This window comes from Ursus maritimus, unplaced genomic scaffold, assembly GCF_017311325.1.
Source record: "Ursus maritimus isolate PB19 unplaced genomic scaffold, ASM1731132v1 scaffold_9, whole genome shotgun sequence".
Taxonomy (NCBI): Eukaryota; Metazoa; Chordata; class Mammalia; order Carnivora; family Ursidae; genus Ursus; species Ursus maritimus.
In genome coordinates this window covers 44,019,061-44,033,442 of record NW_024427107.1, presented here as the reverse complement: position 1 = coordinate 44,033,442, position 14,382 = coordinate 44,019,061, and the positions used below count along the sequence as shown (strand labels likewise).

Here is a 14,382-nt window from a genome sequence, read left to right as displayed (position 1 = left end):
AAGCAATACAAAAGCAACGTGTTCCTTTTCCTCCCCCAAACACATCAAAAATTTTAACTATTCTTATTACTACAAACCCATTGCACTGCAAATGTTATATAATACACTTGAAACATGCATGTAGTAGGTAAGAAAGAATAATTATTAAGAATATTAAAAATAAAGTTTGGGATTTCTTAATCTGAGTATCTATTAAGTCCCCTATATTGTATGCTAATTTTTTAAGATTTTATTTATTTGAGAGAGAGAGAAATGAGAGAGAGAGCACAAGAGCAGAGTGAGGGGCAGAGGGAGAAGGAGACTCCCCGCTGAGCAGGGAGTCCAATGTGGGACTCAATCCCTAGACTCCAGGATCATGACTTAAGCCAAACGCAGACGCTAGACAGACTAAGCCATCTAGATGCCCTTGTATGCTAAATTCTATATATATTCATTTTTCTAGGCTGAGGTATAAAGCTTTCATCAAATTTATCAAAAAGCCAATTGGCCCAAAAAATGTTTAGAAACCAAGACAACTATTTCAATAATGGAAAAATCTAGACTTTTCTTAATATTTACTCACCAGAAATATCCATGAATGCACGATCCCATAATTCACCTACTGTATAGCACTCTGCAGAAGTGATATTGACTGAAAGAACAATATCATCTTCAACATATTTTAGTATGAGATTATTTATAACAATATTTACATTATTTACAACTCGTCTAATCAGACTCTGCACATAACCTATAAAATAGAAAAAAAAAAAGGATTCAATTAGCCTTAAGTCTGTCAATAAAGAATTATTCTTAAAATGTTATTGAATTTAACGTATATGATAGGTGGGTATCATTCAGCATATATTGCAAAGAGGAAACAGGTATACAGGCTGGCAAAACTGACACAGCTAATAAGTAGCAGATCTACCCCCAAAAACCCCATTACCAAGAAGTTCTATATAAGGAAGTGTTCATGTACTAAGAGAAATCACAGAGACTATACCTTTTTAATAACATAATACTAGATCCCAGGCAATGATAATCTTATATCAGTACTTTGTCCAGTTTCTGCCTATTCTAGAAACATTTTCCCAAATAAAACAATGTTACTATATGCTGATTATACAACATATTAGAAGAAGAGTTGCTTCTTTAAGTTTCTTTATGAGCCATCTTCTCTTCCTACTTTAATTAGCCATAAAAATATGCAAAAGTTAGGCTGGGAGGAAGAAAGGTAGGAGAAACATGATCAGCATAATGGATTCAAGTATTTCAGCTTACTAATAAATAATATTGAAGCAGGGTAGAGGAGAGAATAAGAATGAGGAAGAAAATATAGACAGAATTTAGAGACAGAGACAAAGAACACAATGAAAAGAAAGAAAAAAGAAAAGTAGAGAAGAATCAAGAAAAGCATAATGCGAACACAGGGAAATAAGAACAATAAACAAATAGCACTTTAAAAAAAAAACAACAGAAGTAACTAGTGAACATTCTTTTTTGCCATAGCTTGCCTAAAATCTCCAAAATTTTCTTTTAATTTTATGCTACTATGGGATACTCCACACTCTCAGAAGCTTCTCACACAATAAATGTGTATACAGATACATTAGTAAGGAATTTAACTGAAAATATAAATAAAAAAACAAACAGCATTTTAAGAAAACACAGGGAAAAAAGATGAAAAATGTCACTTGATTAAAATGCATTTCCCACTATAAAATTTATTTAAAGACTAATTAAAATTTTAGCTATTTCATGAACTATCCTGCTTGTATTCAGAACTTAACTGGGCAAAACAGAATCAACTTCTGTCAGCAACTGACACTGTTAACACCTACATTAAAGCCGGATGAGAGAAAGCCTATTTAAATCCAGTCAACCATAAAAACTTTGCAAAAACCAATTCCTTCATTCACTCCCAATGGATACAAATAGGAAAGAAATGTAAAACAATTCAAATTTTTCCTCATATGTGGAAATTATTAGCAGCTTTTAGAGTGCAATCACATGCTACAAAATTAACACAAAATATCAATAAATTTAAGGTACTAAATACTCTTTTATGAGAGTAGACACTAAAATAATGCTTAACAAATTAAGCTTCCAAAAGAAATTTAAAAATCAGAAGTTTCAATCTTGGAATGTATATTCCCCCATGCTATTACTACTCAACACAGATGTTAAAAATAAAAATAGACATCCTGTTTCTAAGAAGTCAAGAAGCATGACTAATATTGGTTTTCCTATTTCTCAAAAACGTGTCATCAATAAGGAATTCATAAAAACCTCTCAAGAGTTCATGACTTTTTATTACCTTCAAGAGAAAAATTAAACTCTCAAAGATAGAACTGGAGAAAATATTTAATACAAAGCAATAGAAACATAATACTGTAAATGTATTTTAACCAACAGAACACTAATGGATTTTTTTATCTATTTTTTAATATTTTCCCTCAGTTTCTCATTATTTTTTTTTTAAGATTTTATTTATTTATTTGACAGAGAGAGAGAGACAGCCAGTGAGAGAGGGAACACAAGCAGGGGGAGTGGGAGAGGAAGAAGCAGGCTCCCAGCGGAGGAGCCTGACGTGGGGCTCGATCCCAGAACGCCGGGATCACGCCCTGAGCCGAAGGCAGACGCTTAACGACTGCACCACCCAGGTGCCCCTCAGTCTCTCATTATAAAACTAGCATACAAGTTGAAATGAATAAGCCAATTCACCAAAGACTAAAATACTAAAGAATACAATATCTAAAAAGAACTACTCCCATAGACTACATTTCCTTATTAAAAATGCAATACCAAAGTAACAGTAACTAACCAATAGAAAAAATGATACACTATCTCCCCAATCCTCCATAATAACTTATTTCTAAGTAAGCTGTAGAAGAGTGTCAAACAGCAGATCTACTAGCTCCCGTCACTAAATATTTAGATAGTCCCGGAGGGTATATCTGTTCAGATGACATAACAGTAATCCAGGTCTATTCCCTAAGCATCTGAAATTGCAAGGTCACTCTGGGGTAAGAACCTAGAAGATGTCATACTAGATAGCTCTAAAACAATAGTCTGTTACTAACCAAACTTTCCAAGGATTCCTATCATTATCGAACTCTCTCCCACCAATAAACCCCATTCTTCCAGACATATCATCTATGCCCACAGGGCCAGATAAAACACTATGAACTTTCATGGACTTTGCTCATACTCTTCCTTCATTTTGGGTACTCCTTGTCCATTCTCCCTTCTTGTTACAGGCCCAGCATAAATGTCTTCTCCACTATGGCCTCTTCTCCAATGTCCTCCAACTTACACAACATTAAGAAGATGGTATCTACCACTTTCCTTGGGCTTATGTTACTTCTGCCATTTGTCTATGTTTACATAGATTATTTTCCCTGTTAAACTATGAAATGCTAGAGGGCAAAGACTAGAACTTATTTATTTCCCTCATATTCTTTTTTTTTTTTTAAAGATTTTATTTACTTATTTGACAGAAACAGCCAGCAAGAGAGGTAACACAAGCAGGGGGTGTGGGAGAGGAAAAGGCAGGCTCCCAGCCGCACAGGGAGCTGGATGCGGGGCTCGATCCCAGGAACCTGGGATCACGTCCTGGGCCGAAGGCAGATGCTTAACGACTGAGCCAGCCAGGCGCCCTCATATTCTTAAATGAAATGGCGTGTACCAATTTTGGTTACAAAGAGACAACATCTACAATCTGTTTATCCTAATGGCACTGGGAAGCCAAGTCACTCAAAATCAAATTCCATGGTTGATGACTTGGTTATCATACCTAAAAACATTTTAGTGTAGTTTTGGTGTAAATTTGAGGGCTATGCAACATCATATGGGCAAATTATGCTCAAATAGTTAAAAGTGAAGCTCTTCATAACGCTGTTGTTTTTGAAAAGTTGAAACTATTTCAAAATAATTTTTTTTAAAAGATTAAGAGCAAGGATTCTTTATTGTCAGTGCAGTAGAGAGATTCAATAAAACATGAATTAAAAGCATCCATCAAGTTTGGTAATAACTAGAAGATAAATTAAGGCAGTTACTGTGGGAGCTAAGAAAAACTGCAGTGAGTGGACAATACCATTAGTAGTATTATTTCAATGGTCACAGAATCTTCAAACTACTAAATAAAGGTAAAGAAGAAGTTTAAGTACTGACAGGGAAGGACGAAAAATTACTATTACACAAAGATGACTATTTCTTATATAAAATATTCAAAAGATACAACTGAATACTGATCAGCTAAAAAAGAGTAAAAATTAAGCTTTTCTATATAACAAAGTGATGAAAAGAGAATAAAATCCTTAGAAAAAAAAAAAAGGACCACCATAGCGGAAAAGAGAAAGAGGCAAACCAAGAAAAAGACTCTTAACTACAGAGAACAAATACGGTTACCAGAGGGGAGGTGGGTGGATGGTTAAATAAGTGATGGGAATGAAGGAGCACACTTGTTGTAATGAGAACCAGGTGATGTGCTGAATCACTGAACTGCACACCTGATACTAACAATACACTGTATGTGAACTAACTGGAATTTAAATACAAACTTTTTTAAAAATGATAATCCCAATTAACAATAAAATGTATGATAGCATTTTCCATCCATGAAACTTTCAGAGAAATGTTTAATAACAAAAGATTGCATTAGACCAAAAATGTGCTTGAAAGAAAATACTATTAACAAACTTTTTACATGGCGATTTGGCTATATTGCCAAAACCTTAAAATTACTCACAAATTTTGATTCTATAGATTGATGGGAATTTCCCCTAAAGAAATAGAGGTGTAACAATGTTTGTTAAAGCATTTTACAAAACTGAAAATAAAAATTAACCTAGGAAAAATTGGTAGCTTATCTCTTGAGGAAGATGGCGCAGGAGTAGGTGACCCTATTTCAACCGGTCTCCCGAATTTAGCTGGATATCTACCAAATCATTCTCAACACCCATGAAATCAGCCTGAGATGTAAGAAGATATATGTGGATCTCTACGAGGAGACAATCTCCAGTGGTCTCAAGGTATGAAGGATGGAGCTGTGATTCTGTGTGTAGATATCGGAAGATAAACAGAAAGGGAAGGGAGCCGCCATAAGCTGGTGCCAAGAAGGTGATATAACATTGGAGCACAAAAGCCTCCCACACTGGGGACCAGCGCTGGGGACCAAGCACAGACTCGCAGACTGGAAGCGGCAGGGAGAGAACTTTAGTCCAGCCCCCGGACAGGATGCAGGAGCTGTGGGTATGCCCATGTGAACAGGCCGGCCGGCGGTTTTAGAAGCACCAAGGGTAGAGACCTCTGGAGAGTTGCTGTGGGATGCACAACCAGGAGGGCTGCAGTTTTTAGCAGCACAGACAGAAAACAGAGACTGTGTATCCTGAAGAGCTCAGTGAAGAACAGACTGCGATTTCTGTTCTGAGACAGAGGTTTGGATGTGGTCACTTCTGCTTTGACTCTCGGAACAGACACAGAAAGCTGCCAGCGAAAGACGCCAGAGAATAAAAGCCCAAAAAACCGGTTTTTACTGAGCCCACCCCCGACAGGGAGCAGGGCAAGGCTGCCCAAGCAGGGTTGCCTGAGTAACAGTGCAACAGGCCCCTCCCCCAGAAGACAGGCTGGAAGAACAAAAGAACAACAACCCTAAGGTCCCTATAAAACAGGTGCATCTTGCTTGATTCATGGTTAATACTTTGGACTCTGTACATTCCCTCAACCACCCCCCAAAAGAATGACAGAGAGGAGGAACCCCTAACAAAGTAAAGAATCAGACACTATGGCCTCTGCCACAGATCATATGATATAAGCAAGATACAAGCAAGGATATAGACATAAGCAAGATATCAGAGACAGGCATCAGAGTAACAATTATGAAGTCAATACCTAGGCTTGAGAAAAATATTAGTGACAATACAGAATCTCTAAGGGCAGAAATGACATCTAATCAGGCCGAACTTAAAAATGCTATGAATGAAATGCAGTCTAAACTGGATACTCTGACTGCCAGGGTAAACGAGGCAGGAGAATAAATTAGTGAGCTAGAAGATAAGATGACAGAAAAGAAGGAAACCAAGGAGGGCTGGGAAAAACAGCTTAAAGCCCAAGACATCAGACTGAGAGAGATTAATGATGCCACGAAATGTTTCAATGTCAGAACTGTTTGGATCCCTGAAAGGGTAGAGAGGTAGAGAGAGAGAGAGAGAGAGAGAGAGAGAGAGACAGGTCTAGAAGATATATTTAAGCAAATTGTAACTGAGAACTTCCCTAACCTGGGGAAGGAAACAAGCATTCGTGTCCAAGAGGCAGAGAGGACCCCTCCCAAGATCAATGAGAACAGACCAACACCCCAACATATAATAGTACAACTTGCAAATCTTGGATCCAAGGAAACAATCCTGAAAGCACCTAGGGGGAACAGTCACTTTGGAAAACAGTATGGAGGTCCCTCAAGACATTAAAAACAGCTACCCTATGACCCAGCAATTGCACTACTGGGTATTTACACCAAAGTTACAGATGTAGTGAAAAGACGGGGCACACGCACCCCAATATTCATAGCAGCAATGTCCACAATAGCCAAACTGTGCAAGGAGCGGAGATGCCCTTCAACAGAATGGATAAGGAAGATGTGGTTCATATATACAATGGAATATTACTCAGCCATCAAAAAAAGGATGAATACCCACCATTTGCATTGACATGGCTGGAACTGGAGGAGATTATGTTAAGTGAAATAAGTCAAGCAGAGAAAGACAATTATCATATGGTTTCATTCATATGTGGAACATAAGGAATAGCGTGGAGGACATTAGGAGAAGGAAGGGAAAACTGAAGAGGGGGAAATCAGAGGGGGAGACGAACCATGAGAGACAATGGACTATGGGAAACAAACTGAGGGTTTAAGAGGGGAGCGGGGGAGGGGGATTAGCCCAGTGATGGGTATTAAGGAGGACATGAAGTGCAATGAACACTGGGTGTTATATGCAAATAATGAATCATGGAACACTACATCAAAAACTAATGAAGTACTGTATGGTGACTAACATAATCTAAACAATTAACCTAAATATCAAACAAAAAGGGACTGGTTAAATAAACTAGGGAAAAGTTACACTCTACAATACATGCCAATGATTGAAATAATAATGTAAAAACAGTAATGCCCTGGAAACAAGATCCTAACATAACATTTAAAAATATCAGTTACAAAAAGAAAAATGTGTGTATTTGTATGCACACATGCATGCAGGTGAGCGCACACACACAGTCTCTAAAAGGTTGTATGTCAAAATATTAACAGGTTCCAGTTCTGGGTGAGATGAAGTAAGCATACTCCTCTCTGTCTGTCCCACTGAATGTAGCCATAGAAACCTGGAAAGAATGTATGGAGCAACTATTTTTGAACTCTGAACATAAACAGTAAGCATGTGAGGGGAAATTGAAGAATGAAAATCAGAGCTTACAAAGATATAACAATAAAATGGTAGAGGTAAATTCAAACTTATCAGTAATTACAGTTTAATTGTGCTAAGGCCAGAAAGGATGGTCTTTATTCTTTATTCTTTGAAATTTGTCAAGACTTCCTTTTTGACCAAGTCTTTTACAATGTCTGTAGATATTTAAGGTGTGCATTAAAAGAATGTACACTGTCTTATCTGAGTGCAGAGTTTTACATGTACCTACTAAAATAATCTTGTCGATTTTGATATTCAATTATATAGTTGGGGATTTTTTGTTTTCTTGATCTATCACATTTCATAGCCAAGTTGTGAGATACAAAGTCATTACATATTTTGGGGAAAACTGTACCTGTTATAATTTAGTATCTATTACATTTATCAATTAACGCTTTTTCCTTAAGGTTCATTTTGCCTGGTTTTTATGCTGTATTTTTTTTATACTATCTGTCTGTATGCTATTTCCCATCCTTTCATTTTCAATCTTTCCTGCCTGCCCATGATACCTGTGTGTTTTGGAAGCCACACACACCTGGACGTAACTACTCCTTCCTTTCAGGATCCAAAAAATATTATTTGTGCTTCCTTAGAGCTCCCCTTGGCTTTGGCTTTGCAATGTAGTTAGTATTTTACAAACTCCTGGATTAAGCAGTTTATTCTTTAACGGCAAATATAGCCTTCAATGAGCTGCTCTAGCATGCTCTCATTCACACAGAAAGATTTGGGGAATTGGACAGCCTGCCACCAAGCAATACTTTGAATTTCAATCAAATTAGAAGGAAATAAAAACTCTCCGATTATCACCTTTTCTGTAATAAACAAAATATAAACATTAGGTATCTTGAAGGTTATTGACATAATAGTTTTAAGCATGACCTACTTTTAAAAGGGTAATTAAATATATTAAAGAACACCTGGATATCAGAAATAATGGACTATCCATGAGTATCTTGTGCTTACCCTTCCAGATTGTAGAATTATTACTGAGAAAAGGACTCCTAAGCCACACATAATGTCCATGCAAACAGTTTTCCTAAGTGAAATCTGAGCAGAATAAGTATCACTTCCAACATCAGAGGATTAAGATGTAGAAAGGTCCTCTCCAGACTGTCCTCTTGGAAAGGCTGAAAGCAGTAGAATTCAAAGTCTGGCCTAGGGCACAGCAGAGCCTCCAAATAAAAGAAGCCTAGGGGCACCCGGGTGGCTCAGTCAATTAAGTGTCTGACTCTTGATATCAGCTCAGGTCTTGATCTTGGGGTCATGAGTTTGAGCCCCGTGTTGGGCTCCACGTTGAGCATAGAGCCTACTTTAAAAAAAAGAAGACTAGGCTTCTATTCGAACACAGTCTTTGTACTGGTACATAAAGAAAACAACACTTTTGTTAGGTTAATGCTAACTGCTGAGAACTTAACCAGTGGATTAACACAATTTACACAATATGTCACTGTTATTGGGGGGGGGGGGTAAGCTTTTCCTGAAAATGTTAATGGAAGATATTAAAACAATAAAAACATAAAAAATAGAAGATGTGAAATGCATTTCTTTTTCATTTATCATAGATCTTCTCTACTCTTAGATGTTCCAGGAACAGTGATTAGATAGCTTTAAAATCTTGTGGACCCCCACACACAGGCAGAAAGGAAATGATCATGCTATCTTCTGTAATAAGACATTGCCATTCTTGGCTTAGGTTCTTCAACAGATGATACATTACAAATATCCCTAAATTATCTCATATACTCTCCAATTATTATTAAACTCCCTTTGAAGAAATTTTTCAGAAAAACAAGCCTTAACAGTCTAACGTGGCAAGCATTCGAATGTAAACATACACCACAAACTGTATCTTCCATTTCATATTCAGTATCTTCTGCAGAAAAAAATTTTGACTGAATGACTACTTAGTACTAGCTCTTCTCATGTATATCAAAATATCTGAATTTCCATTTTCTTATCCACAAAATGTGGGCTAGATCACAGGCTTAGCAGGAGCCTAGAGATGGACTTCAGCAAGAATGTGAATACCTGAAGTTATGTACGGTTTCAAATGTGCATACATGGGTCTACAACTTTTTCAAAAGATTTTCAAGGGCCCATGTCCCAAAAAAGATAGACTGCTAGAGCAGAAAACCTTGAAGTAGCTTCTTATTTCACATTCTCTGATTTTTGAAGTCTGAGGAAAACACTGTGATTTTGCGCAGTTCAGTTTCTGTGCGGTGTAGTAAACATATAAATGCCTATTACCAACCAGACATTGTTTAGATCAGGGGCTGGCAAACTGAGGTCTGTGCCAAGACAGGCACAATACGTTAGTTTATCATTTATGGTTGATTTCATGCAAAATCAGAAGAATGGAATAGCTGCAACAGAAAATACATGGCTTGCAAATCCTAAAATATTTAATAACTGGCCCTTCACAGAACAGATCTGCTGTCCTCTTTACTAGATGATGATCAAAGATGGTTAAATCATAACTTCAGACCCAGTAGGCAACATGGTTTTTAAAGTTTTTCTACATCCTAAATATTTCTATTAAACTGTGTGTGTATATATGTATATACATATACATATATTCTGAGTAAAAAGGTAAAAAGAAAAGGAAAGAGATAATTATATGACAAAACCAAGAAAGAGGAAGCTATGCAATGGAAGACAAAGTTTACTGCTGAGCTTCCTAACAAACGAATAGAATTTTTAATGAGTAACTATTTAATAAGAAAAAAACACATTTAATTAAAACACCCTGAGTAAATTAAAGGACAATATCATTTAAAGCCATTTTAGATAAAATGACCTTCAATAAGAGCCAAAGGCTGTATGCTTCAGCACAGAATTGAATAATCCAGCTGTCTAACTTAGAAGTAGTCTCACTTTACAGAGATAAAATGCAGAGAATACAAAGGACAGCATGAATAAATAAAACATCCTCAAACTTTCTAAGTAGGAATTATCAGCATATTTTACAGGATATGCTAAGCTTACAATTCAAAACTGTTATTAGCACTAATCATAGGTCCTAGCCTATAGATCACTGACTGAAAGAACATGTATACTTCAAATCAGTCACATTCAAAATCTTCTGAACCCTCTCCCCCAGGAAGAAATATTACATTATAACCCAGCACAAGCACACACATATGCACAAGTTTCTTTACTAATAACTTTACTATATGCCTTCATGCTATGAGGTTTTCTATTCTTTGCCATATATTTTAAGTGCTTGCTATGACCCACTAAATTGCTCTTCCAAATGCACTAATTGGTCAGGATCCATAATTTGATAAAAGACTGTTCTAGATAGCAAGAAAAGAAATTGCAAAGAGGATGTTAGATATTGACTTATATTCTTTTCATATTCAAAAGCCACCCATCCTTCAAGTGTGTAGAACAAATGACCACTGGCAACACCAAAACTGTTCTCAAAAAGCATCTCTGGATCTATGTAAATGCTCAAACTCCAAAACTGTAACCACAGCCATATCTTTGCCCTAGAAAATTTTGAGACCAGAAATTCAGCTCTACCATGGAAGAATCTTAATATGGTTCCCAGGCAGGATAAGATTGCCAGAAAGGAGTCCTCAAATAACTGTATGAGTCAACCTTTAAATAAAATGATTTACCATTATCCAGCTGGATTCTCAAATTATCCCTTTTTTTCCCCTTTGGCAAGATTAACTTTAACTGCTCTGCCTCCCAGTAATTGCCCAACATGTTCAGTTACTTCCTAAATCAACTCCTTCACTGTGATTTATGTCGGCATAAAAGAGGATACTAGTCCTCCTGTTAGGTAAGGCAGGAAAGCACATGTAAATCCAAACGCTACCTCAAGTAGTTAAGAATACAGTTCTGTTTCATGCCTCGAAAAATAGGATTTTTTCAGTTATGTTTATTTATGTTTGATACTTTATGCTCCTAAAAATAGTCCAATTTTCCCAATTCTGATTATTAGTGTAAATTCTAATAAAGGCTCTAAAGAATCTTTTAAAAGTCTGGGACCTGTTTTGAGTACATGCAGGTTAGCCAACAGATTTTTACCTGTGAAATCAACAACTAACAAAAGCTTTAAATTTATCTTAAACAAGTTCTTTTTTTTTCTTTTTTAAAGATTTTATTTATTTATTTGATAGGGAGAGAGAGACAGCCAGCGAGAGAGGGGAAAATAAGCAGGGGGAGTGGGAGAGGAAGATGCAGGCTCCCAGCAGAGCAGGGAGCCCGATGCAGGGCTCAATCCCAGGACCCTGGGATTACGCCCTGAGCCGAAGGCAGACACTTAACGACTGAGCCACCCAGGCGCCCCAAAACAAGTTCTTTCTTAAAAGAAAAAGAAATGTTACAAGACTCAACAGTTAAACCTAAAACTGATTATTCTTTGCCAGGATATTGATGGAGAGAATTCAATACAAAGAGCTGATACAGGAAGTTTTGAGGGGATATGCAGTCAGAAATTTGGAAAGGTAAAGGGGTTGCCCATTTAATAAATAAGAACAAGCTGCAGTTTAATTTATACTTTCATTCACCAAGGACTTTTCCTAAGGACTTAAGTAGTAAGAAAAAATTTAGTAAGTTCTGGAACAATCACACCACTCCAAGGAGAACTGGAAACATTCAGAAGTAAAATATCTTCTTCTGGCACCTTCTCCAGCTATAGCAATTAATCTATTTAAAGCCAGAGTGATTACCAAGACTTGTTAAGTTCAGAAGAATACAAAGCATCAGCAATAATATCACTACAATGCTAGTTTAAAATGGTCAATTCAAATGTACCTTAGAACATATCTGAGGGAAAACGGCTATGAAATGATGTATCTAACTCCAGCCTCTTAGTAGATGGTACCAGAAGACTGTTAAAAATTAACTAGGTTAAAACCAACAGAAAGCCTAAAAACTTTTGGCACAGAAAACAAATATGTACCAATGTCAACTATACCTCTCAGGAAAAAAATGATGAATAAAATCAAAAGAGAAGTAACTGATAAAAACAACTCCTAACAGTAAAAAGGCAGCAATGCATTCTAGCCACAGAGCTGACACGTCATGAACATGTTATTCTTCTTCATTAAATAGTTACTAAGGAACTGTTATTTGTAAGCCACTACTATTCCAGGTAAATAAAAATTTCAGGAAATGAAAGAGATGGTTACAAAATTCTGTGATCCTGTTGGTGAATTCCATAGTTTCCTGAAACTCAGAACTATCTAGTGTCTTAGAACTGCTTATCAAGAAGCAAGGGTAACAAAGAGGGTACTAGTCCTCCTGTTAGGTTAGGCAGGAAAGTGAGAGTGAGTGACTGAGAAAGCAGAGGCAGGATGTTAAAGAAACTTAAGGAATAACCCTGCAGCAAAAGAGCATCAAAATTTGAATGAAACACATTTTTGAGGGCTCTGGACTCAATCTGTTCTTATGTCATGAAACAAATGCACATACACATATAGCCTAAGTTTTCTATGACACTAAACACTGAAAGTATACATTCCATAACAGGTTACAACGACGATTAATAACAAGTGAAGTTTTGGTTTTACCAAGCTCATTAGAAGTTACCTGGTGGTAAATCAGGATCTGTGGGAGCAGCCTGCTGAATTCTTCGGGGTTTTACTGATGATTTCGTGTTCTCAGTAGTACTACGATTGGTAGAATTAGAACCACAGCTTTCATGGTCATCCTATTTTTATTTTAAAGAAAAGAAAAGTATCAACCACCATTCAAGAATTAGGAAAGGTTTTACAGTTGAATATATACAATTTATGTACTAAATTTGATTAGCTAGACTCTAATTTTTTAGCTCTAAAAAATCTGTATAACCAAACAATTCTTATAATTTGCATTCTCAAACAGCATTTAAAAGTAACTAGTGGTTTAAGACAGTCTCTTCAATAAATGGTGCTGGGAAAATTGGACAGCTACATGCAAAAGAATGAAACTTTACCACTCTCTCACACCATACACAAAAATAAATTCCAAATGGATGAAAGACCTCGATGTGAGACAGGAATCCATCAAAATCCTAGAGGAGAACATAGGCAGCAACCTCTACGACATTGGCCAAAGCAACCTTATTCATGACACATCTCCAACGGCAAGAGAAACAAAAGATAAAATGAACTTGTGGGACTTCATCAAGATAAAAAGCTTCTGCACAGCCAGGGAAACAGTCAAAAAAACTAAGAGGCAGCCCACGGAATAGGAGAATATATTTGCAAATGACACTACAGATAAAAGACTGGTATCCAAGATCTACAAAGAACTTCTCAAACTCAATACGCAAGAAACAAATAAATCATAAAATGGGCAGAAGATATGAACAGACACTTTTCCAATGATGACATACCAATGGCTAACAGACACATGAAAAAATGTTCAAAATCATTAGCCATCAGGGAAATTCAAATCAAAATCACACTAAGATACCACCTTACGCCAGTTAGAATGGCAAAAATTGACAGGCAAGAAACAACAATTGCTGGAGAGGATGTGGAGAAAGGGGATCCCTCCTACACTGTTAGTGGGAATGCAAGTTGGTACTGCTACTCTGGAAAACAGTGTGGAGGTCCCTTAAAAAGTTAAAAATTGAGCTACCCTATGACCCAGCCATTGCACTACTGGGTGTTTACCCCAAAGACACAGACGTAGTGAAGAGAAGGGCCATATGCACCCCAATGTTCATAGCAGCATTGTCCACAATAGCTAAATCGTGGAAGGAACTGAGATGCCCTTCAACAGACGACTGGATTAAGAAGTTGTGGTCCATATATACAATGGAATATTACTCAGCTATCAGAAAGAACGAATTCTCAACATTTGCTGCAACATGGACGGCACTGGAGGAGATAATGCTAAGTGAAATAAGTCAAGCAGAGAAAGACAATTATCATATGATTTCTCTCATCTATGGAACATAAGAACTAGGAAGATCGGTAGGGGAAGAAAGGGATAA

At 36.8% G+C, this 14,382-nt stretch overlaps 1 protein-coding gene across 1 annotated transcript in view; it reads right to left on the bottom strand.

Moving 5' to 3' along the window:
* The window catches only part of VPS13B (vacuolar protein sorting 13 homolog B), a 759,954-nt gene that overhangs the window by 670,763 nt on the left and 74,809 nt on the right, over positions 1 to 14,382 (bottom strand). Inside the window, exons 4-5 of the mRNA XM_040625596.1 lie at positions 12,990 to 13,110; positions 563 to 730 (exon numbers count right to left, since the gene is read on the bottom strand). Of these exons, the coding sequence (XP_040481530.1) occupies positions 563 to 730; positions 12,990 to 13,110 (289 nt within the window). The remainder of the gene's footprint in view (positions 1 to 562; positions 731 to 12,989; positions 13,111 to 14,382) is intronic.